This window comes from Salmo salar, chromosome 03, assembly GCF_965601325.2.
Source record: "Salmo salar chromosome 03, fSalSal1, whole genome shotgun sequence".
In the NCBI taxonomy this organism is placed as follows: Eukaryota; Metazoa; Chordata; class Actinopteri; order Salmoniformes; family Salmonidae; genus Salmo; species Salmo salar.
Window position 1 is genome coordinate 90,007,304 of NC_138293.1, and position 26,716 is coordinate 90,034,019.

Sequence of the window (26,716 nt, forward strand, 5' to 3'; positions counted from 1 at the left end):
GTTTTGTAATGTCATTGACCAAATTAAACATGACTCAGATTCAGTGGAGGCTAGTGGGAGGAGCTATAGGAGGATGGACTCATTATAATAGCTGAAATGGAATAAATTGAACGAGTCAAACATCTGGTTTGATACCGTTCCATTTATTCCATTCCAGCCATTACAATGAGCCCGTCCTCCTATAGCTCTTCCCACCAGCCTCCACTGCTCAGATTCTTTCTTCCTTGCTTTATAAGTCTGATAATATTATTCTTGGTGTATATTCTTCGGTGGGATAAATATTCTGTTAATTTTAATGTACTAGACAGGAGTGGTCTAAAAAAAAGGTGCCACACTGTCTGAAGTCACTGTGTCGTATAACTAGAACTGCTTCATCATTCCTATTATAATATTAACTGGCTTATCTGAGGTCTTACTATGGACAAAACCCTTTGTTGATTTCTCTGCAACGGAGACTAAACCTGGCTGCTTTGGTTCACTATGTTTATATAACTACACTGCACATGCCACACAGTACAGTCTGAAAACAAGGTCATGAATCTTCCAGTTTTTTGTTATGTACGTATTTTATATTTGTTTAGTTCTGGTATAATTATAATATTTTGCTTTGGTTGTTTTGTATGTCTCTTGGTGTAATGCCTCTGTGTAAGAACATATTTCATTAGAGAAATTGGGAGATTCGTTATACCTTTTTGCAAATTACATGTGTTCTTTGTAAAAAAACACAAACTTTTTTTGTGTGTGAATATTCTCGAATTGTGATTGGGGTAAAGGGAATATGTTTGGCACAGTTTTCTGTTCACTTTACAGTACATGTAGTTACTTCACAAACCAGATCAGACCCATATTGTAGCATGCCAAAATCTCCACTGAAAACTTGTAATAGCTCCCCAAGCTATTGCCAAGGTTTTAGCTTAGCGGGCTAACATAGTCTTGTGGTGCATTGGACACCTGGGTTTGAACCCAGCCTGTCAGAGTAGCTTGTTGGTTACCTGTGCTCTGCTTCATCATGACCCATCCTCTACAAGAGGTTCATCTACAATTACTGTTGTATTACTTCAGTAAAAACTGAACACAATGTTGTACTGCTATAATAACTGATCAATCATTTGCCTGCAGAACAGGGATACTGTATCATATAACTCCAAACTTGTATATCCACGTAAAAAAATATTCTATTATCCCGTAATGAACATGGTATCAATTCTGTATAAGTAAGTGTCTCTTTATGTAGTACTAGCAGAAAAGTAGAATGAAAATGGATGACTCGTGCTAGATCCACATGAGACTGGTGTGTGGAGAAGCAACACAATTTCTTGCATGCATATGACGCCTTGTATCATTCGAACTGTATGGTATCTTCAGACAATGGACAGATGATACAAATAAAAGTTTAGATATACATCTGATGTGTTTATTTACTTGTTCAGCAATTGTGCAGCAGAATTTATTTGACACAATATTTCACCCATTATTATAATTATTATTATTATGCCCATATTTGAGTGGTTAGTCATGCTGAATTTTTATGGTGGTACAATGGCTCCTCCTGCTGACAGATCTATGTGCCTGCCCGTGTTGACTCTATTTGATTACAGAGTGCCCTCCTCTGGAATACACTGGAAATGTACACCTAATAGTACATTCCACATGAAGAAAGAGGTCAAAATCACGGGATGGAATGAACTTTAGTGTAGGGGTCATTGAAAATGGTAGAGGTCCATTATTGTTTATGTGACAGTTCAAGGCTATGTTAGATTCAAAAGTGTACATTCTTAATTGAGGGCATTTCATATTTGAGAATGGATGTGCACAATAAGTGATTCATATTCCTATATAAAAATAAATTAAATGGGAGGGGGGGGGGGGTATGATACATTTATTGCAAAATTAAAAACATGAAATACAGAAAACAAGGAAGGCTTATGTCTTGTGGTGTGCCAGACATGCCATAATAACATGCCATAATTCATGTTGTTACATAACAGCCAAGCACTGTGTTTTCAATTACATCAATCAATGAAATCCTCTGGATTTCCAGCATGTTACCACAGATAGAACAATGAGCCATATGTTTCACCGGATGTATGAATCTGAACTATCCGTTTGGCGTTTCCACTCACACCAAATATGATCATGAGAGGAAGCCCAGTGGGACAAGATGGAGCGAGATGGATTTTGGCCGGCTCTGAGCACTTGTTGGCTGCTTTTCCTTCACTTTGCAGTCCAACTCATCCCAAACCATCTCAATTGGGTTGAAGTCGGGTGATTGTGGAGGCCAGGTCATCTGATGCAGCACTCCATCACTCTCCTTCTTGGTCAAATAGCCCTTACACAGCCTGGAGGTATGTTTGGTCATTGTCCTGTTGAAAAAGAAATGATTGTCCCACTAAACCCAATCCAGATGGGAAGGCGTATCACTGCAGAATGCTGTGGTAGCCATGCTGATTAAGGGTGTCTTGAATTCTAAATAAATCACAGAAAGTGTCACCAGCAAAGCACCCCCACACCATCACACCTCCTCCTTCATGCTTTACGGTGGGAAATACACATGCGGAAATCATCATTTCACCTACGCTGCATCTCACAAATACACAGCGGTTGGAAACAAAAATCTCAAATTTGGACGCATCAGACCAAAGGACAGATTTCCACCAATCTAATGTCCATTGCTTGTGTTTCTTGGCCCAAGTAAGTCTCTTCTTATTATTGGTGTCCTTTAGTAGTGGTTTCTTTGCAGCAATTCGACCATGAAGGCCTGATTCACGCAGTCTCCTCTGAACAGTTGATGTTGAAACAAGAATGAAAGTTTAGTGTTTGACAAATAAATATACATACTTTTCATAAAACTGAAATATAACATCGTCAGGCAATTAAGAGATAATGGTGTCTGTTACTTGAACTCTGAAGCATTTATTTGGCCTGTAATTTCTGAGGCTGGTAAGTCTAATGAACTTATCCTCTACAGCAGAGGTAACTCTGGGTCTTCCTTTCCTGTGGCGGTCCTCAGTTTCATCATAGCGCTTGAAGGTTTTTGCGACTGCACTTGAAGTAACTTTCAAAGTTGTTGAAATTTTCCGGATTGACTGATCTTCATGTCTGTTGTTTCTCTTTGCTTATTTGAGCTGTTCTTGCCATTATATGGACTTTGTCTCTTACCAAATATGGTTATCTTCTGTATACAACCCCTATCTTGTCACAACACAACTGACTGGCTTAAGAAGGAAATCAATTCCACAAATTAACTTTTAAGAAGACACACCTGTTAATTGAAATGCATTCCAGGTGACTATCTCATGAAGCTGGTTGAGAGAATGCCAATAGTGTGCAAAGCTGTCATCAAGGCAAAGGGTTGTTACTTTGAAGAATTTCAAATATAAAATATTTTTTGATTTGTTTAACACTTTTTTGGTTAATACATGATTCCATGTGTTATTTCATAGTTTTGTATCTTCATTATTATTCTACAATGTAGAAAATAGTAAAAAAATAAAGAAAAACCCTTGAATGAGTAGGTGTGTCCAAACTTTTGACTGGTACTGTGTATACTAGGCGGTGTCAGAGGAAGGCCCAAAAAATTGTCAAAGACCTCCAGTCACCCAAGTCATAGACTGTTCTCTCTACTATCGCACGGCAAGCGGTACCGGAGCACCAAGTCTAGGTCCAAAAGGCCACTTAACAGCTTCTACCCCCAAGCCATAAGACTGCTGAACAATTAACCAAATGGCCACCCAGACTATTTACATTGACCCCCCCCCCCCCCCACACACACACACACACACACACACACACACACACACACACACAGTTTTTACACTGCGGCTACTTGCTGTTTATTATCTATGCATAGTCACTACCCCTACCTACATGTACAAATTAACTTGACTAACCTGTGTCCTCACACATTGACTCGGTACCAGAACCCCCTGCATATAGCCTCGTTATTGTTATTTTATTGGGTTACGTTTTATTGAATGTTTTACTTTAGTTTTTTTTATTAACTATTTTCCTAAATCTATTTATTGAACTGCATTGTTGGTTAAGGGCTTGTAAGTAAGCATTTCACGGTTCGGTCTACACCTGATGTATTCAGCGCATTGACAAATACAATTTGATTTGATTTGCTAACCTGCATTTTCATTGGCTTCGCAAATCTGTCAGTCATGCTTGCCCACACCCTCTCAGAATGCAGCATGGGGGAAAGAATGTAACACAATTAGGGAACTGTAGCCAGGCAGAGTGTCTTTATCGCCAAACAGTCGTCGTTTTCGGATGATTGAACTTAAGGTGAGTGTTAGTAATGATATTTAAGAGTGATCAGTCTATCGATCTGTTTTATAACGACTAAACATCTGACGGATATTGTGAGGAGGTTGGGGGGTAGCTAGCTAACCACATTGCAGCATCGAGACGCCACGTTAGTCGTTAGCAAGGTTGCTAACCAGAAAGCTAGCAGTAAACAGTTAGCTTGCTGATGTTACGTGGTTATTTTGTTAGCTAGTTACCCATTCGGTGACAGTTTTCAGTTGTTACAGATAGATATATGTAACGAATAACGTTAACTATTATCCTTAATCTAAAGCATGTTTGTTTATCGGCTAGCGTAGTAACTAAAGTTACGTGTTTGCAACTCAGATGCTAGCTAACATTTGCCTCTCGTGACCCACTGTACTCCGCGTGGAGACATTTTGACCAAACCAGGTCCGACTAGCTAGCGACGATAGAACAGCTAGCTAATTACACTGCCTTGGTCAAGTTGGCTAGCTAAATAGTAAGTTAGATACACAGATAAGGACATATTGAACGAGGCCCCATAACAATTAAATAACATTCATGTCACACGAAAAATTGCAATGTATTTGGCTCGCTTTGCAGATTAGTTAACGTTGGATGGCTAAGCTAGCTAAAATGTCTAGTATCTAACCTGGCTTGCTTGCTAGCTACTAACTTACTATGTAACGGTAGTAGTTACTGCAGCCAACATGGCTGGCTAGCTAACTTGCTCTGTCTGTAAAATCTTTACTAGCGACTTCGTCGCGGTGTCTTATTTAGCTAACTAGCAATCTACAAACACATGTTAACTTTGCAGTAGATAACCGTAAGCTAGTGAACTATGGTATTGTTGTACTTAAGGGGGAGAGCGCGAGCTAGTAAAAAGTACATTACTGGAATATCTAGGTTAACTTGCTAGCTACACTTCACAATCCTGTGCATACTTCTTTGTAAACACTGGTCAAGTCTGTCAGGGAAATTGGCTAGTTTCCCGACAGAAGTACAGTGTTGAGTGTTTGAAAATATCAATGTCCAGCAATGAGACTCGCTGGGTTTATAGCCGATGTTAAGACTTGAGATTCAGCAACCTCCAAGTCGAAACATATGGACTATTTGGCCTTATAAGAAGGTTTGTGTAAAAAAAAAATACAAAAAAAAGCAGGTTTGTAATACTAGCTATTTGTGTCTATTTGTGGCAAGTAGCTAATGCTGGGCATACACCACATCGTAACAACTTGGATGTGCTCACATTTAATTATCTCCTTGTACCAAATCTTTAATTCCATCAATATTCAACCCCAGGACTGTGGTGCTCACGATGATTCCTTAGTTGATCCCCCTGCGTTTCTATTGTCGTAGGGGATAATGCCGACACGCAAACGTTGAGCTACTTTATTAGTGTTGAGATAATGTGCACATCATTATGTGGCGTAACATCCCAAAAGAGATGGGTGCACAGAATATGGATAATAATAAATTATATTTTTTGTTCCTGTCATGGTAGGACGCAATGTAATATTGGTGGAGTTCGTTTTCCATGGCCCGGTGCCCCGGGTGAGTGGAGGTTTTAATTAAAGACCCATGGAATCTTCTTAAATGGGCAAACTCTGCTAAGCTGGGGCACCTGCCCATGTAAAACGAACCCGTCCATTGAAAAGGCATCCACCAATCAGTTTTCCATCACCTTGGTCCACACAGTGCGGGTTGTTGTTGCGTTCCTCTTCTCCATCATTGTTTTGGTCTCACATGCTGAGTGCTCATTGGGCATGGACCGCTGCCAATCGCATTGTAGCACTGCTCATACATCAAAATGGCAAAATCGTGTGGTGTATGTTCGTTATAACCAGTCTCGTTGTTGTGGTTTATTGCCGTGCATACACTACAGGATTTTGATACGTTTTTGCCGTCCCAGACACATTTTCATGTTCGGGATGAAATCCTATGAACTTGGGCTAGGATCAGGTCATTGGGACTCGTGTAGTTTGAGCGGGTCAAGGACACACTGATTCTGGCTGTTCTGTTCTCCAGTCCCCCGGTGGGAAGTCCCGATTTAATATTCAAGCACATTTTGGTTGTATCTTGTAGTATGAGTGATAGGACGTGATTAGGCAAGCATGTGAGACCCAAACAATGACGGCAAAGATGAAACCAAGACGCAGGTTGTCACTAGCTACCACAGCCACAAATTGAAAATTACTCTATAGTAAAAATGTCTGAATACAAAAAGTGTTTTTTGGTCTTAAGGTTTAATATCAGATTTTAAGATTAGAAATAGGCAGGATTTACCCATAATTATGACAGATTGGTAGAGCTGTGGCGAGAATGCAGCTGTTTAAATGTTACGTTTTCACCACCAAATCCCTCGGTAGAATGTAAGTCCATGTCCACATCTGCCTAACCATTTGAGGGTCTGTATTCTGCCCCTCACTCTCTCTTTCTGATGTTTTTTGCTAGGGTTGCAAAGGGTTGGAAACCTCCTGGCGAATTTGGGGAATTCATCAAAAGGTTAGCTTATAACAGTGAACCTTTTTTGTGGGATACATGTAAGGAAATTCTGGTCTTGTGGCATATTTTGGTTAAACTATGCCCAATTTAATGTAATTGCAACCCTCTGCGTTGCGGTCTTCCATCACATGTACAGCTGATTCTCAAGATCTTGCACACTAATGAGATGCTATTGAGCCCACACTACTACACTGTCTGAGCCAAGGACTACATGCTTTCTGTTAAGTTTTGATTACAATACTGGGTGGGGTGAATATATTTTGACATACATTATTTTTTGTTAACTAGTAAATAGTAGCCTACAGCAAAGTGTTTAAATCATTTCTAACTTGTTAACAATTTCTGCTAGTTAGTTTTAGCTTGCTTGAGTCTACTGAGTGTTAATTCACCTGTTTCCATACGTTTCATTTTATAACATTTATCTTACAAAGGAGTTTAATCTAAATGCTTAGCTAGTTATCTGTACATGGAATTGTATTAGGTTTTTTTTACTACTTTTTTTAATAATCTTGACTAGAAAATGCCACGGGCACTATCTGATGTGTGGAGACATTTCACTGCCGCTAATGTAGAAGGAAAAGCTGTGCACATTTGCAAATAATGTGCCAAATCACATGTGAAGAATGCAACAAAGATGCAGAATCATCTGGCCAAGTTCATTAAGTTCCCTCAGCAATCACAACAAGCAACCTCTGTCCCTCTACTTCTATTTGAGGTGAAAATTATGAATCAGACACCTTATCGATAGCAACAGCTCATGGTCCTCCTGGAATCACCAGTTTTTTTGACTCAATGGAGCAACTTAGTCAGAGACATGCTGATGAATGTCTTCCCCGAGCTGTGTATGCAACTGGTTCACCTCTGCTCACATGCAATGTGTATTGGAAGAGATTTCTGAATGTTCTTACCCCAGCATACACCCCTCCAACCAGACTACTTATCTACTAATTTGCTGGATGTAGAATTCAACAGAGTTCAAGTGAAGGTCAAGCAAATCATAGAGAAAACGGACTGTATTGCATTCATCTCTGATTGGTGGTCGAATGTTCGTGGGCAAGGAATAACTACATCTCCACCCCTCAACCAGTATTCTACAAAAGCATAGACACAAAGGACAACGGACACACCGGTCTCTACATTGCAGATGAGCTGAAGTCAGTCATCAATGACCTTGGACCACAGAAGGTATTTACACTGGTGACAGACAATGCTGCGAACATGAAAGCTGCTTGGTCTAAAGTGGAGGAGTCCTACCCTCACAGCACACCCTTTGCCTATGCTGCTCATGCATTGAATCAGTTCCTCAAGGACATCATGGCACTGAAAACAATGGATACACTCTACAAGAGAGCCAAGGAAGTGGTTAGGTATGTGAAGGGTCATCAAGTTATAGGAGCAATCTACCTCACCAAGCGAAGTGAGAAGAATAAGAGCACCACATTGAAGCTGCCCAGCAACAACTTTTGTGGTGGTTTTGTCATCATGTTTGACAGTCTCCTGGAGGGAAAGGAGTCTCTCCAAGAAATAGCCATATCAGTCTGCCGATATGGACAGCCCCATCAAGAGGATCCTCCTGGATGATGCATTTTGGGAGAGAGTGGTAAGCAGCCTGAAACTCCTGAAACCTATAGCAGTAGCCATTCCGCAGATTGAGGGAAACAATGCCATCCTGTCTGATGTTCAGACTCTGCTTGCAGATGTAAGAGAATAAATCCGTACTGCCCCGCCCACTTCTGTTGCTCCAAGCAGAGGAAACTGCAGTTCTGAAATACATCAAAAAGCGTGAAGACTTCTGCCTGAACCGCATACATGCTGCAGCGTACATGTTTGACCCCAAGTATGCTGGCAAGAGCATCCTGTCTGGTGCAGCGATCAACAAGGCCTATGGTGTCATCACAACTGTGCCTCGCCACCTTGGCCTGGATGGGGGCAAGGTTCTTGGCAGTCTGGCCAAGTATACTTCCAAGCAAGGGCTTTGGGATGGAGATGCAATATGGTAGTCGGGCCAACATATCTCATCAGCCACCTGGTTGAAGGGACTTTGTGGATCTGAGGCTCTTTCCCCTGTTGCCACCATCATCCTCCAAATCCCACCAACATCAGCCACCTCAGAGCACAACTGGACCTTGTTTGGGAACACACAAACCAAAGCACGCAACAGGCTGACCAATACAAGGGTTGAAATTGGTGGCCACCCGGGAAAATGTTAGGCTTTTTGAACCTGACAACGAGCCATCCTCAACAAGGTTGAAAAGTGACAGTGAAGATGAGGCTTCAGAGTTTGATGTTCAAGAGGTGGACATTGAGGAGGTCCAGGGAGAAGACATGGAAGCCTGAGAGGAAGACAACCAAAGCTTTAGTCTATAAAGTATCATTTTACAGATGTATGTTGAAAACATTTTTCGGAGATGCAGTGGATCATTGGGGATCATTCAATATTCCCTTTTGTTTTTGTGAATTCATCCCATGTGAATAGTCAACTCATTTCATTAAAGTTCAATTCATAACTAAATTGCTTTTTACATTTTCTATTGGAAGGATTTCATAATTTACAATTGTCTGTCTACTTATAAGGTTTATGTTTGTCTCCATATGATATGGTAAATATATCCAAAGGTAAAGTATCCAATTCAAAAAAACATATATATTTAAATGGTATTAATATTCATTTGCATATATTTCTGTTAATTCCCATCAGGTTTCCACCTCTGAATATTCCCCAAAATGTGCAACCCTATATTTTGCACATAATAATGTGCACACTTATAAAGGCAGGAGCTCGCTGTTTTCATGTCGGCATTTTTTTGTTTGCAAACCAAATTGCAAAAATAGTTTTGTATTTATTTTTATCCGATTGCCACCACAACTTTATTCATTCACTTAATCGGTCATTCTCACATCTCTCTGAAAGATTATCTATTACCTCTGCAAACTGACTCTGTGAATATGGTTCATGGGATGCTCATGTCTCCACCCTACCAACGGGAGTCGTTGTCCCAAAGGCAGGTGACAAGCTTGGGTCCAAAATATTCCCATAGAAATGCCTTGGGCGTATTTTGGCGAGAGTGAGACCTCTCACTTCACCTCTTCCTCTCTGATATGGCCTGTGGCTGCCCCCCACCCCCACCTCTTGCCTCATGAATGTCATTACTGGTTAAAGAGTGAGCGCACACTTTTATAAAATAAGCTACCTCTATGCAGATGTTGTTTAATCAGTACAATAAAATGAGTCCCAATTGGAGGGGAAACAGATTATTTGCCATCTGTAGCCCCATGAAATCAGCCAAAACAAGCTCAACTCCATGCATGCTCTCACTCCTATTGAATATGCATTCCCCTTTATTGTGTATAGGCTACATCTTGATTTAACCAGTTTATCAATAGATTTACCATTCAAATAAATGATTACCGTTATGTAGTTACATTGGTAAAAACAAAGTAAAATTGATTGTATAATCGATTTAATTAATGCATGCATAGCTCTCTCTGAAAAATGTTCACTTGAAAAAGTTCAAATGTGTTTATTGCACTCAAAGGATGCCCAATGATTGAACAGCCAAGTAGCTGAGTTTCTGTCTGGAAGTGCCATTCTGTGACTTTGGCTAATACGCCTTTTGTTGCCATGGTATCATTTTGGTATTGACTTTTGTGATACTAATCCTCGTATCAGTATCTAAGTAAAAAGCCTAACGTTTTCTTGATTGTGATGTCATTAGAACAGTATGTAGTGTTGTGGGTCCACAGTGTCTCTGACGGTGGCATAACATTCTGTGTGGTAACCTAGCCTATATGGTTCAATGGTTGGGTAGAACAGCAGCCCTATAGAAACGGTTTGGTGAATAAACTGAACCTCCCTGTAGGTGTTCCACCCATTCCATCTCACTGTGGGCTGTGTGATTGTTAATTCTATCAGTAGCAGCACATGAAGGTTAGTCTGCCCTTGTGTGTGATGCTGCATGTGCAGCCCCTCTGCTCTCCCCCTCGGCTACGTCACTGCCAGATCTAATGATGAGTCAGGCTCCGCTCCCTTTTCTCTGTCAAGTGTGGGTTTGAACAGAACACTGCTCTGTGATCCATCCTGTGTCTGTGTGCTGTTGACCCAGAGCTGTTTCCTCTCCCCAGTGCTTTTCAACCCCTCAATGGCAGCATGCTAGTGCATCACTAACATATAGCCCTGTAGTTTGCTGGTCCTACATCAAGTTGACACAAGGTTTGTGTAGCAGTCCTTTGTTTACTCTAAGCGTGCTGGGTTTTTAACAGCTCACCATATCTTTGAGCTAATGGAATGTAGCCTATTCAATCATTCTCATCCTGGCTATTCCAGCTAGCCTATTTGTAGTAAAGTTAAAAAAAATATATATAATAATATATATATATATATATATATATTCATCTTTATTTAACTAGCAAGTCAGTTAAGAACAAATTCTTATTTACAATGACGGCCTACTGGGGAACAGTGGTACAAATCATTAAAATCCAGACAGAAAATATTTACACAAGAAGCAACCTATTGTTGCTTTGTTCAAGGGCAGAACTATTTAAAAAAAAAAAAAAAAATACCTTGTCAGCTTGAGGATTCGATCCAGCAACCTTTCGGCTACTGGCCCAACGCTCTAACCCCTAGGCTACCTGCTGACCTAGTCTTGCCTATATTTATCTTAAGCCAGTACTACTTGGGGGGAAAAAATCACATTGAGTTCAACTAAAACACTAGCCACAGACCTGTTTTAGGCTGACTTGTTTTGATCAGTGGCACATTGAGGCCTAGTCCACACTGGGTGCGTTGTAATTGAGGCGGACTGGGACTGAGGGAAGCGTTGGAGCAATTAGCCTACTGTCACTACCCTGTCATCATTTCCCATTCAACTCTGTCTGCCAGCACGTTGGCATGCGCCGGAAATGACACCTTCAGGAGTCATTCACTCCACTGCCCAAATGGCTGACGCATGCAGACAGGGCAGGGGTTGTGAAAAGGTGCACCTACACTCTGTTATCTGCTCAGAGATGGTCTATTGAAGAGGCTGCTGCCTTTAAAGGGCCAGTTGTTGCTGGTTTTCTGATAGATTTACCAGCTCAGGATGCTGGACAGTACATACAGATATATGACAGTAGGTACAGATATGAGATATGCCATAGCAGACTCTTTTAACCAAAGCAACTTAGTCATCCGTGTGTAGATTTGACATATATATGGTCCTGGGAGTCGAACCCACTATCCTGGCGTTTTTAAGAGCCATACATTACCAACTGAGCTACAGAGGACCAGTATCTAGCCTATTTCACTACTCAGTCCCATATTAAGCACACAAGTGACGTGCAGTATAGCCTGTGTCTTTTCAAACCAATTCTGTAGCTTTTCTTCGAGCCTAACCAACCTGGCCTGTATTCAGAAACGTCTCAGACTAGGAGTGCTGATCTAGGATCAGCTTCCCGCTGTCCATGTATTCATATTCACTAGAATATCTAAAAAGGCAAACTTATTTGAGATCAACACTCCTTCTCTAACGCTTTATGAAAATGGGCCCTGAAGTGAAAAAATAATCAACGGTTACAACTGAATGAATAAAACAAATATAACAGCGATTGCACGTAGAAATAACTGAAGGCATTCTGAGGACATGTAACAAACAGCATGACTGTACCACACCAGTCTTTCCTTTGTTGTGACAGTGGACTGTCGGGTGGTTGCTGGTTGGTATGGCGACGACTTGATTGATGTAGGAATAGACCGAACATGAGTATCTGACCTGGTAGACAGCAGCTGTGCTTGTGTCGAGTCCCTCTCACCGCTAAGCACACACGCACGAGCGTGAACACACACATCATGCCCGCCTCCACTATATTGCATAACAACAGAGACGGCTGCCAAGTCCCAGCCTGACTCCTCAGATACTCAGTCCTCTTGCCATAATATGCTGCTGCTCACATAATATGCTGCTCTCTCGCCGAAAAACACTAGTTCACGCTTACAGCCCGGGTTGCCAGATTACAGTCTGGGTTGCCAGGTTAGGAATCACTGACAGGAAATAGAAATTCACTGCTACAGTAGCCTCTCTCTCTGAGGGAGTGATGAAGCTGCTGTACTGTGGACTGGATGTTGTGGATGTGCTACACAGTGTTGAGACCAATTGCTGCTCAGTAAGATTTCCGAGATGTATTATTATTATGGTATCATGACCTTTATTCATAGGCATGCTGAAAAAAATCTATATACACACTGGAATTTAGTGTTTGCTCATATGTGACTAAATATTTAATTTGCCTAGATTTAATTGACAAGTCTCAAACTGGCCGCCTTATTGTGTGTAATTGTTCTGATTTTGCTTTATCTATACTGTAGGCCTGTGTGGATTATTTCTTCATTATTTGTTCTGTGTTCTCCATGTCAGTGCCATTTCACCAGGTCAAATTCCTTGGTACATGTAAGCAAAGGTGATTCTGATCCCTGAATCCCACCCTCTGTCTCATCCACAGTGATGCTCAAACGATGCCTATAGTGGACAAGCTCAAGGAGGCCCTGAAGCCCGGCCGGAAGGACTCCTCGACGGGCGACGATGGCGACCTCAACAAGCTGCTGGCCTCCTCGGCCAAGAAGGTCCTGCTGCAGAAGATTGAGTTTGAGCCGGCCAGCAAAGGCTTCTCCTATCAGCTGGACAGTCTCAAGACCAAATATGTGATCCTCAACCCCCGCGGCAGTGAGGGGGCCACATCGGGTCAGAGGGCCAGCACAGAGCCCGCTCAGATCAAGAGGCAAGGTAAGGCTGTTGACTGGGAAATGTACTCTCTCTCTCATAGAGCCATTCAAGAGGTTTGTTAAGTCTAGTTTTCACTGCACACAGAATTAACTCGCTTTGATATTCTTAATATCCCCCATTGTCTTAACCTTTTTGGTGGAATTGAATAGAGCTATTCTTCACCATGAGTGTTTCTCTCTCTTTGGGTTTTTGGTGACGTGATCGAGTTAGGCTGTATTATAGAGATTGTCTGAACTATTCTCAATGGCTTTTCTGAATTATCCATGCAATTTCTCTAATTAATCTCACTCCTCCATCCACCAGTTTCAGACAACCAGGGTGGGGGCCAGAGTGATGGGATCCCCGCCCCACAGAAGATGCTCTTCCCTGGGAACAGACTCTCCATGCGTTGGGAGCGTGTCTACCGGGTGGGAGCCGGCCTCCACAACCTGGGCAACACCTGCTTCCTTAACTCCACTGTGCAGTGTCTCACCTACACACCGCCCCTGGCCAACTATCTACTCTCCAAGGAGCACAGTCGTGCCTGTGAGTAGTTCAGTTGACCTCTGGTTAGATACCTTTTTGAATTTCACAATATAGGCCTTGTAGAGGTAGACCACTAAATGGGGCAATACAAATCTTTTGCTTCTAGTTTTTGAGACTAAACAAATGGACAAATATATTGTCTAGAAATGACCTCAAAGGTTGGATGGAAAGGGCCACATGTCCAACAGCTCTACTCCCATGAGTAAAAGGGGATACCTAGTCAGTTGTACAACTGAATGCATTCAACTGAAATTTGTCTTCAAGCATATTGTTTGCTTAAAAATAATGGGTTTGTGTGCGTTCGCAAGATAAGAAATTGATATTACGTCATAAACCAAACGGCCAACATCTGACACACACAATAGGCAACAAACTGTTGTGCTGGAAGTCAAATGACTTCCTCAGTTTGTTGGGGTAATGACGGTGACTGGGCCAGTCTGGTGGGGTAATGACGGTGACTGGGCCAGTCTGGTGGGGTAATGACGGTGACTGGGCCAGTCTGGTGGGGTAATGGCGGTGACTGGGCCAGTCTGGTGGGGTAATGACGGTGACTGGGCCAGTCTGGTGGGGTAATGACGGTGACTGGGCCAGTCTGGTGGGGTAATGACGGTGACTGGGCCAGTTTGGTGGGGTAATGACGGTGACTGGGCCAGTCTGGTGGGGTAATGACGGTGACTGGGCCAGTCTGGTGGGGTAATGACGGTGACTGGGCCAGTCTGGTGGGGTAATGACGGTGACTGGGCCAGTCTGGTGGGGTAATGACGGTGACTCTGGGCCAGTCTGGTGGGGTAATGGTGGTGACTGGGCCAGTCTGGTGGGGTAATGGCGGTGACTGGGCCAGTCTGGTGGGGTAATGGCGGTGACTGGGCCAGTCTGGTGGGGTAATGGCGGTGACTGGGCCAGTCTGGTGGGGTAATGGCGGTGACTGGGCCAGTCTGGTGGGGTAATGACGGTGACTGGGCCAGTCTGGTGGGGTAATGACGGTGACTGGGCCAGTCTGGTGGGGTAATGACGGTGACTGGGCCAGTCTGGTGGGGTAATGACGGTGACTGGGCCAGTCTGGTGGGGTAATGGCGGTGACTGGGCCAGTTTGGTGGGGTAATGACGGTGACTGGGCCAGTCTGGTGGGGTAATGACGGTGACTGGGCCAGTCTGGTGGGGTAATGGCGGTGACTGGGCCAGTCTGGTGGGGTAATGACGGTGACTGGGCCAGTCTGGTGGGGTAATGGCGGTGACTGGGCCAGTCTGGTGGGGTAATGGCGGTGACTTGACTTCACCTCATTATTCTATTCCTGTCCATTTCAGGTCACCAGTCGGGTTTCTGTATGATTTGTATAATGCAGAACCACATCATCCAAGCCTTTGCCAACACGGGAAATGCCATCAAGCCTGTCTCCTTCATCCGAGACCTAAAAAGTAAGTAGTATTCTAAGTGTTTAGCTGTTTTCCGTCTTGAGTTGGCGTTGTTTTTTCAAAATTGTAGTGCAAGCTTGTTTCTAGCAGCATTGCAATTTTTGTTGTCCTGTAAGGTACATGATATTGATTGGCTGTTATATTCTTGATTTCAGTTTAGTTTCAGAAACACTAACCAGGTTTCCATCCATCCTTTTTATGAGAGTAAAGTACGTCGGGGGGAAAAAATGTCCCAACGGGCCAGATGGAAACAGCAAATGTCAACTAAACCAAATACGCTAGACACGGTGGGGATGGTTTTATGTCTAAGATGAATTATGTGAGTAATGGAAATGCTTTAATGTGCCAGTATTGCTATAATAACATATTGGAGTCACATGATGTTGTGTGGTCTTCCCACTACGACTCAGGAAATCATACAGTTTACTACAGATGAAATAAGTGATGAAATTCACAGGGTGGTGAAAGTACAAGGTGTTGAGCTTGATCCTCCTTTCCAACAAATATCCAGGGTCTTATTCTGGTCATGATCGATGCTTGACTGCCGTTTGGCTAATAGAAATGATCTCTCTCTCTCTCTCTCTCTCTCTAGTCATAATAATCATTATGTAGGCTATACCCACACTGTATCTACGAGTGTGAGCTGTGTCACTTACTATGTAACACATCTTCAGTGACAACCGTCAGTAGAGTGAAAAATGCGATGGAAACCCATTTAACTCTTATTTGGTACAGTTAAAGTGGGTAGTTTACATACACTTAGGTTGGAGTCATTAACTCCTTTTTCAACCACTACACAAATTTCTTGTTAGCAAACTATAGTTTTGGCAAGTCAGTTAGGACAACTACTTTGTGCATGACACAAGTCATTTTTCCAACAATTGTTAACAGACAGATTATTTCACTTTTAATTCACTGTATCACAATTCCAGTGGGTCAGAAGTTTACATACGCTAAGTTGACTGTGCCTTTTAAACAGCTTGGAAAATTTCAGAAAATTATGTCATGGCTTTAGAAGCTTCTGATAGGCTAATTGACATCATTTGAGTCAATTGGAGGTGTACCTGTGGATGTATTTCAAGGCCTACCTTCAAACTCAGTGCTGCTTTGCTTGACATCATGGAAAAATCAAAAGAAATCAGCCAAAACATCAGAAAACAATTGTAGACCTCAAGTCTGGTTCACCATTGGGAGCAATTTCCAAACGCCTGAAAGTTCATCTCTCCAAGCAATAGTACGCGAGTATAAACACCATGGGACCATGCAGCCGTCATACCACTCAGGAAGGAGAGGCGTTCTGTCTCCTAGAGATGAGCGTAATTTGGTGCGAAAAGTGCAAATCAATCCCAGAACAACAGCAAAGGACCGTGTGAAGATGCTGGAGGAAACGGGTACAAAAGTGTCTATATCCACAGTAAAATGAGTCCTATATCGACATAACCTGAAAGGCCGCTCAGCAAGGAAGAAGCCACTGCTCCAAAACCGGTATTAAAAAAGCCAGACTACGGTTTGCAACTGCACATGGGGACAAAGATCGTACTTTTTGGAGAAATGTCTTCTGGTCTGATGAGACAGAAATATAACTGTTTGGCCATAATGACCATAGTTATGTTTGGAGGATAAAGGGGGAGGCTTGCAAGCTGAAGAACACCATCCCAACTGTGAAGCACGGGGGTGGCAGCATCATGTTGTGGGGGTGTTTTGCTGCAGGAGGGACTAGTGCACTTCACAAAATAGATGGCATTGTGAGGGAGGAAAATGATGTGGATATATTGAAGCAACATCTCAAGACATCAGTCAGGAAGTTAAAGCTTGGTGGCAAATGGGTCTTCCAAATGGACAATGACCCCAAACATACTTAAAAAGTTGTGGCAAAAGGGCTTAAGGACAACAAAGTCAAGGTATTGGAGTGGCCATCACAAAGCCCTGGCCTCAATCCTATAGAAAATTTGTGGGCAGAACTGAAAAAGCTTGTGCGAGCAAGGAGGCCTACAAACCTGACTCGGGTACACCAGCTCTGTCAGGAGGAATGGGCCAAAATTCACCCAACTTATTGTGGGAAGCTTGTGGAAGGCTACCCAAAACATTTGACCCAAGTTAAACAATTTAAAGGCAATGCTACCAAATACTAATTGAGTGTATGTACACTTCTGACCCACTGGGAATGTGATGAAAGAAATAAAAGCTGAAAGAAATCGTTCTCTCCTACTACTATTCTGACATTTCACATTCTTAAAATAAAGTGGTGATCCTAACTGACCTAAGACAGGGAATTCTGACTAGTATTAAATGGCAGGAATTGTGAAAAACTGAGTTTAAATGTATTTGGCTAAGGTGTATGTAAACTTCTGACTTCAATTGTATGTGGAAATGTTGCACTACATCATCACGCACAGCCTTTTATCCACAAGTAAATTTGATGGAAACATCTTTGGTGAGTGCACATTGTTATGCAAAAATTATAAAAATCTGCATATAAACAATCTCACTAGTTGGATGGAAACCTAGCTAATGAAATGAGAACCAAAGAACTCTGATTCAGTATTATGTTCTGCATGTTTTTCAGTTCTTGCTATTTACCCGTACATCGATTGTAATATATAATCGTTCTGTAGATGGTGCATTGTGCCAGAGAGCACCCTGGAGACTCAGTAGCAGTATGCATAAGGTGATGACATAACATTGGTTGGGAGTGTCACTGTGACTGCAGCTTGTGACTGCAGTGCCTTAGTGAGGCTGTGACTGTTATATAGAGAGGGGAGGGATGGTACAACCACCACACTGTTATATAGAGAGGGGAGGGATGGTACGACAACCACCACACTGTTATATAGAGCGGGGAGGGATGGTACAACAACCACACTGTTATATAGAGAGGGGAGGGATGGTACGACAACCACCACACTGTTATATAGAGAGGGGAGGGATGGTACAACCACCACACTGTTATATAGAGAGGGGAGGGATGGTACAACAACCACCACACTGTTATATAGAGGGGAGGGATGGTACAACCACCACACTGTTATATAGAGAGGGGAGGGATGGTACAACAACCACCACACTGTTATATATAGAGAGGGGAGGGATGGTACAACAACCACCACACTGTTATATAGAGAGGGGAGGGATGGTACAACTACTACACTGTTATATAGAGAGGGGAGGGATGGTACAACAACCACACTGTTATATAGAGAGGGGAGGGATGGTACGACAACCACCACACTGTTATATAGAGAGGGGAGGGATGGTACAACCACCACACTGTTATATAGAGAGGGGAGGGATGGTACAACAACCACACTGTTATATAGAGAGGGGAGGGATGGTACAACCACCACACTGTTATATAGAGCGGGGAGGGATGGTACAACCACCACACTGTTATATAGAGAGGGGAGGGATGGTACAACCACCACACTGTTATATAGAGAGGGGAGGGATGGTACAACCACCACACTGTTATATAGAGAGGGGAGGGATGGTACAACAACCACCACACTGTTATATAGAGAGGGGAGGGATGGTACAACTACTACACTGTTATATAGAGCGGGGAGGGATGGTACAACAACCACACTGTTATATAGAGAGGGGAGGGATGGTACAACAACCACCACACTGTTATATAGAGAGGGGAGGGATGGTACAACTACTACACTGTTATATAGAGCGGGGAGGGATGGTACAACAACCACACTGTTATATAGAGAGGGGAGGGATGGTACAACCACCACACTGTTATATAGAGAGGGGAGGGATGGTACAACTACTACACTGTTATATAGAGAGGGGAGGGATGGTACAACCACCACACTGTTATATAGAGAGGGGAGGGATGGTACAACTACTACACTGTTATATAGAGAGGGGAGGGATGGTACAACAACCACACTGTTATATAGAGAGGGGAGGGATGGTACGACAACCACCACACTGTTATATAGAGAGGGGAGGGATGGTACAACCACCACACTGTTATATAGAGAGGGGAGGGATGGTACGACAACCACCACACTGTTATATAGAGAGGGATGGTACAACAACCACCACACTGTTATATAGAGAGGGGAGGGATGGTGTGAGTTCATCCTGATCTGAAGCCAGAAATACCCACTGGGATCAATGCTAATGTCAGTAATATAATCTAAGCTTGGCACAGTGAATGACTGACATTTTTATTGGTTTAAGTTTGCGGAGACTTGGAGTGTGTTCTTCCTGCACCTTACTGTGGATACCTTATGGTGTGTGCAGTAGTAGAGTCCTCTAGTGAAGGGCTGTTCAATTCCGCTCCTGGAGTGCAGAAACACTTCGGGTTTTTGTTTCTACCTGATGTACCAGTTCTGAATTAGTCCCATTTTAAGAGAGGATGAAAACCAGAAGTGTTTTGGCCTTCCTGGAGCGACATTGAACAGCCCTGCGATGTGCCTGAGTCCACAGAGATCACCTTTCTGTTCTCCTTCTCTTGGTCCTGTCCACCTCTTCTTACCACCCTGTCTTTTTCCTTCCCTATTGCTGCAATACCCTCTTCCCCAATCCACTGCTCTCTCTCTACGATGCCCTCTCTGTTTCCTTGTGACTGCAGGCTATGTGTAGCAGGGTAGCAGCATTAGCACAAACCCGCAGAAATGCTAACAATTTATCTAGTCTGCTCTGCTGAGATGGTTGATTTTCCTTTAGCTTCCTCTGTCTCCTGGCTATAAGATTGAGACGTTCTCTCCCTCGCCTTTTTCGCTCACTCTCGCCAGCCTCTTGCTCTCCTCACACACACCATTTCCTCCATTTTACTCTTGTTTGTGGTGTCTCCTTCCCCCTCTATCTGTTAAGAGGAGACTGTAGACTGGTTCTCCCTCCTGTTAAAGGAAAAATCCAACCAAAACCACTCATTCCTTTAATTTACGGGGTTAAATAACACCGAGAATAATTTTTTGTCAACAGATGTTTCATTTTGGCGTTATAACAAGGTTGCTAGCAACATGGAAAATCCTTTTGGAAATCTATTGCAGTCGACTACAAAATCCGCTATGGGCTGGCTAGCTAGCTAGCAAACCTAGCTACACACAATAATACCAAAGACAATATAAGCATGTAACGTAGCTAGTTAGCTGTAAAATCGCTTAAAACTCCATTATCCATTTTGCAGTCTACAATCTCACCACGTTCAACCTGCACATCAATGTGCCTCAGAGTGGAGTCTGACATTCGCAACGACAGATATACTTTTAAGGAGATGGGAAATGTTGCCGATGCATGTCAATGGGCCACACGGTGCATTCTGGGCTATTCTTGGACATTATGGGACAAGGTGTGCTCTCCAAAAAGTGAAGGGGAGTTTATAGGGCGCTAGCTCAACCCAATGTTAGCACAAATTTTGTCAACAAGAACTACAACATTACAAATCTTTTCCTAGATGTAAGATTAACTTGCCATCTGTAATATTGTATAGCTTTTTAATCGTTACGTACTTTGGAGGAAAATAGGCACGTTTCTCGACATATCCACTGACTTTGAGAAGGGATTGCGTGATGATTAGCTTAGCAACCTAGTGACGCAGCATGACATCGTGAACATGATTGGTCGACAGTGCTGGGTGGAGTATTACATGGTCCGTCTTTCATTGGATTCCTATCTCATTTGTATTATATCTCTGACACCGGCACTCTGGACTAAAGAGGCAGACTATTATGACGTGTTCTATATCCTCCATGAAATGACACATTTCTCCAGGGAGGAATATGATCAATGGCTCATTCCAGAGAAGACATCCTCCCGAGTTAAGACATCGGCCAGTATTGAAATCTGACATGTATGATAAACTGTTTCACCATCTAAAAGTCCTATTCCTATTAACTTCCAGTGTAGTGAGAGCTACTTTATCACAGTGCTACGTCATACAGGCCGGATTTCTGCCTGCTTAAATGCCAACAACGCAGATACACATGAAATGAGCCGGGGAATTGATAGAACATCACTCAGAGATGCACGAAAACAATACAACATTGAAAATGGGTGAACCTTTCCTTTAAGAGGAGACTGTAGCAGGTTGTAGTGTGTTTAGGTCTCTGTTTCTCCCTCCATTTAAGAGGAGACTAATTTGAATGGCTTAATGCCTCAGAGTGGTCTCATGCTGTAGGCCTGCTGATAATGGACAGGTAATTTCCCCCCACTGAGGACAGTAATGTATTTTCACAGCACAGTCCATTAGTTAGAAACAACATCAAACCAACATCGGAGACAAAAACACAATGTGAAGATTGGCTTGGTCGTGCTGGTATTGTGTGCTCTAGATAGTTTCCCATGAGGCCATAAGGGATGGAGTTGAGGCTTTTGGTATTATTCTAACAGGGTGTTTCTTTTTTGAACTTGCAGAAATTGCCAGGCACTTTCGGTTTGGTAGCCAGGAAGACGCCCATGAATTTTTACGCTACACCATCGATGCCATGCAGAAAGCCTGTCTGAACAGCTACCCCAAGTAAGTTTGTCAGTCATTGAGTGAAGGACGTTAATTATAGCTCACTGAGATGTGGATTGAATTGAATGTGGGTGTTCAGAAAGCCTCTTTCTGTCATTTTTGGATGATTCTTTGTGTTTTTGAATGTATTTCTCTCTCTGGGTCGTAGGTTAGACCGGACGACACAGGCCACCACATTGGTCCACCAGATCTTTGGAGGTTACCTCAGGTCGCGAGGTACAGCTTTCAATCTACTATATTGCACAGTTGGTCATTTCAATTCCAGTCAATTCAGGAACTACACTGAAATTCCAATTCTCTTGGAACTGGAATTTGTACTTTCTGAGCTGACTGGAATTCAAATGGAATTGATCCCAACCCTGCTACATCGATAAACTACTTTTTAAGGCATATTGGCAAATTGCCTTAGTGGATTAATTATATATTTTTCTCTTTCAGTTAAGTGTTCTATTTGCAAAAGTGTGTCGGACACATACGACCCTTACTTGGACATTGCTGTGGAGATTCGAGTAAGTCTCTTGCTTGCTTACATTTAAAGTATCTTCCTCCTGTCGTTGAATAATTCACAAGCACAGATCTAATCAATCGATCACATTTATTTTATAAAGCGCTTTTTACATCAGCGGTTGTCACCAAAGTGCTTACCCAGATACCCAGTCTAAAACACCAAAGAGCAAGCAATGCAGATGTAGAAGCCCATTGGCTAGGAAAAACTCCCTGGGCAGAAACCTAGGAAGAATGGTACTTATAAATTCTTGTCAGATCGGTGGTCCTATTGATTTATCCCTCAGCCAGAATAAAGAGTTAATTGATATGTGTTTGCTGTCCCAAAGGAATTCAGCTGATGACTATTTGGTTTCATGCCTGTGTTGTGGTCTTCCGTCTGTCCTTTTGGTTTCATGCCTGTGTTGAGTGGTCTTCCGTCTGTCCTTTTGGTTTCATGCCTGTGTTGAGTGGTCTTCCGTCTGTCCTTTTGGTTTCATGCCTGTGTTGAGTGGTCTTCCGTCTGTCCTTTTGGTTTCATGCCTGTGTTGAGTGGTCTTCCGTCTGTCCTTTTGGTTTCATGCCTGTGTTGAGTGGTCTTCCGTCTGTCCTTTTGGTTTCATGCCTGTGTTGAGTGGTCTTCCCTCTGTCCTTTTGGTTTCATGCCTGTGTTGAGTGGTCTTCCGTCTGTCCTTTTGGTTTCATGCCTGTGTTGAGTGGTCTTCCGTCTGTCCTTTTGGTTTCATGCCTGTGTTGAGTGGTCTTCCGTCTGTCCTTTTGGTTTCATGCCTGTGTTGAGTGGTCTTCCGTCTGTCCTTTTGGTTTCATGCCTGTGTTGAGTGGTCTTCCGTCTGTCCTTTTCAGCAAGCAGCAAATATCGTCCGAGCCCTGGAGCTCTTTGTCAAGCCCGACGTGTTGAGTGGAGAGAACGCCTACATGTGTGCCAAGTAAGTTCTGAGTAATGATGTGGTAACTTCTAACACACTGATATTGTAGACATACACAAGGCCCACATTAGTGTTATAGACATTTTATAAACAACACACTTACACTTTATCAGGTGTAAGAAGAAAGTTCCGGCAACAAAGCGATTCACAGTCCATCGAACGTCCAATGTTCTGACCCTGTCTCTCAAGAGGTTTGCCAACTTCAGTGGAGGAAAAATCACCAAGGTAAACCTCTTGCAACATTAGTCATTACTCTGTTTAAAAATGCTGTTTCAGTGCAACAGTTCTCACCCTAACTGGGTTGTAGTCCGTAGGGCACACCATTGCAAAACGCTTTGCAATGAAACATACACATTTTTGTGTGTTTTTTTTTTTTTTTTTACAAATTCAGGAAGTTCCTCCCCCATTTTGAAACATTTGCTCCCTACTGAACATGCCCCTGATGCTTATCTCGCCTGTGTTTTTGTTAGGACGTTGGCTACCCAGAGTTCCTGAACATCCGCCCCTACATGTCTCAGAGCATGGGGGACCCGGTCATGTACGGCCTCTATGCTGTCCTGGTGCATTCTGGGTACAGCTGTCATGCTGGCCACTACTACTGCTATGTCAAGGTAAGGAGCCTGATGGTAGGCCTGAGACGGAACATTTGAGATAGATTTTCATTGTCACTGTTCTAAATGTAAATTATCCTTCAGACTTCCAAACAAAATCCATCAGAACAGTATGTTTGTTATCCTGTTAATCTCTGTTTAGTCTCTACTGTGGGATGTCCCTTCACTTTATTTAGAAAAGCCCATTTAAATTTCCGCTGTCTTCACAGGCCAGCAACGGGCAATGGTACCAGATGAATGACTCGATGGTCCATTCCAGTAACATCAAAGTAGTCCTCAATCAGCAAGCCTACGTCCTATTCTACCTGAGGTAAGACTTTAACAATAGAGTTACCAGACCTGGGTCAAATACAGATGTCTGAAAAATACCTTTTACATTGAGACCTTTTTCAAGTGAGCCCTGAAAGTGTTTAGCTTAGAGTTTACTCTGTTACGTTTTACATGACATTTGAGTCATTTAACAGACAGTAGCTTAACTTACAGTAGCTGGTCCCCCGTGGGAATCGAACCAACAACCCTGGTGTTGCAAGCGGCATGATCTACCAACTGTTAGAACTATTCCATTGGTTCCATTCTACATGGCAAGCTAGATCAAGCATAGCTCAAGTATCTATTGCTGGTCGGATGGTTACTAGCGACTGATTGCAGTAGTAGTTAGTAACCATACATATTGACCATACCTGCTCTTTGCCCATTAGGATCCCAGAGACCAAGAAGAACGTGGATGGCCAGATCACCAAGCAGGGAATGGGGAAGAACGTAGCGACGTCAGAGCAGTTCAGGAAGACCAACCTCAACAGGCCCCTGTCGTCTCCGCAGGTCACCAAGGTATGGGACAGGCTGGCAGAACGGTCCATCATCAGAATGTTTGAAAGCAATACGGTATGAAAAGACTTGCTGCCTTCGATGTGATACTTTTATTGTCCATTTGCATGGAAATCAATACAATACAGAACGGTTCAAATAAGGACACATGAACTATACTGTCCTTAAATAATGTAATATACCACTGTTCAGTAGCCTGATGGCTGATGAGATGAGGCTGTCCTTAGACTATAATTAAGCATTAAGGCTTGAGGGCGTGTGGTATATGGCTAATATACCACGGCTAAGGGCTGTTCTAAAGCACGACACACCGTGGAGTGCCTGGACACAGCCTTTAGCCGTGGTATATTCACCATACACCACAAACCCGAGGTGCCTTGTTGCTATTATAAACTGGTTACCAACGTAATTAGAGCAGTAAAAAAATACACATTTTGTTATACCCGTGGTATACGGTCCGATATACCACGGCTGTCAGCCAATCAGCATTCAGGGCTCGAACCACCCAGTTAATAATATGCATTATGCCACTGTTCAGTAGCCTGATGGCTGATGAGATGAAGCGGGCCTTACACCATGTAATATACATTATACCACTGTTCAGTAGCTTGATGTAAGCATTGTAAATAAGCATTTCACTGTTGTATTTGGCAAATGTGACAAATGAAATTTGATTTGATGGCTCATGAGATGAAGCGGGCTCTACCTCTTTGTTCTGAACCTGGGGACTTTGTATCGCCTCCTGGGTGTCTTGTATGGAGTGTTGTCCCAAGGCTTGGTCATTGAAACATGTCTCTTTCACTGCAGAAACTGGACCCTTTCCAGCTGCGTAAGATCCAGTCCGTAGAGGGCGGCCTGGGCATACCCGTGTCTAGGAACGGCGCCAATGGCTCCCAGCAGCCCAACAAGATGTCCAATGGGACGTCGTCCCACGCCCCCACCAGGATACCCGGCGGACCCATGCTGATCGAGGAGCCCTTCAAGAAGCTGAAGAAGCCCTGTCCTCCTCAGCAGCCCCAGGTGCGCAGCAGCACCCCCGCCCCCTCCTCCAACGGTGTGGGCAGCAGGTCGGACGGCGGAGACCGGAGGCACGGGAACCAAGGGAGCAGGGGCCTGGCCGCATCTACCTCACTCAAGTCCTTGTCAGACTCCTCCTCGGCAGACACCTCCGACTCAAAGGTACAGCACTAGTTCTAATATATTATGAATTTTATTGGACGGGCAGTCTGTCTACTATAACTGCACAAAATGTACCCTTATATAATTGAGGTCACATACAGGAGGAAAATGTGCATGTTTGAGATATGCACGTTGTCTTATTTACATGTACTTCCCTCACTCAGAATGTAATAGTTCCCATTACTCTTTAGCCCAGTCATGTTAATGTTATACTGGATTTACCATACAGATATAAGATGGTCAGTTTGTCTGTCATTGGTTTTTGGTCATCTTATTCATCAGAACCAAATGCTTGCTATTGTCATCCAGGATTCCATGGGTACCAAAAGTGCGCCGGTTGGTGGGACGTCCACCCCCCCAAGGAACGTCTCGAACGGCATGGCCTCCCCTGCCGGGAGTGTGGAGCGCGTGGGCACGGAGGAGCAGAAGACCGTCAAGCTAAAACCCCTGGCCCTCAACAACGTCACATCTTCACCCACCAGCACCACGTCTCCCCCGCCCGCCAAGAAATTGGCCCTCTCGGCCAAGAAGGTGAGACTAGCAGCACCGTGAATGGCTCAGTAGCCTCAGTAGCCGCTTACTTGCTGACCAGAACGCGCAAGTTGATTTTTATACACTGACACCTGATGCGATCAGGACTCGGAGGTTGAAATAGCTAAACAAACTCTCAACCAATTATTCATTTGGGGACCATTCGAAAAGCATTAAACCATTATGGCAATT

The 26,716-nt window shown here is 43.3% G+C and overlaps 1 protein-coding gene across 4 annotated transcripts in view; it reads left to right on the top strand.

Annotated features, from left to right (window-relative positions):
• Positions 1-4,166: 4,166 nt before the first annotated feature.
• The window catches only part of LOC106606430 (ubiquitin carboxyl-terminal hydrolase 36), a 41,401-nt gene continuing 18,851 nt past the window's right edge, over positions 4,167-26,716 (top strand). For 2 of the 4 annotated variants that reach the window (XM_045715689.2, XM_045715691.2), the window contains exons 1-15: positions 4,167-4,287; positions 6,727-6,777; positions 13,255-13,535; positions 13,839-14,060; positions 15,366-15,476; positions 21,846-21,948; positions 22,097-22,164; positions 22,387-22,457; positions 23,296-23,378; positions 23,492-23,603; positions 23,849-23,989; positions 24,199-24,299; positions 24,688-24,871; positions 25,622-25,993; positions 26,303-26,524. In XM_045715689.2, the coding sequence (XP_045571645.1) occupies positions 13,268-13,535; positions 13,839-14,060; positions 15,366-15,476; positions 21,846-21,948; positions 22,097-22,164; positions 22,387-22,457; positions 23,296-23,378; positions 23,492-23,603; positions 23,849-23,989; positions 24,199-24,299; positions 24,688-24,871; positions 25,622-25,993; positions 26,303-26,524 (2,058 nt within the window). In that variant the 5' untranslated portion in view covers positions 4,167-4,287; positions 6,727-6,777; positions 13,255-13,267. The remainder of the gene's footprint in view (positions 4,288-6,726; positions 6,778-13,254; positions 13,536-13,838; positions 14,061-15,365; positions 15,477-21,845; positions 21,949-22,096; positions 22,165-22,386; positions 22,458-23,295; positions 23,379-23,491; positions 23,604-23,848; positions 23,990-24,198; positions 24,300-24,687; positions 24,872-25,621; positions 25,994-26,302; positions 26,525-26,716) is intronic. The other 2 variants (XM_045715692.2, XM_045715690.2) reach the window with 2 other exon arrangements.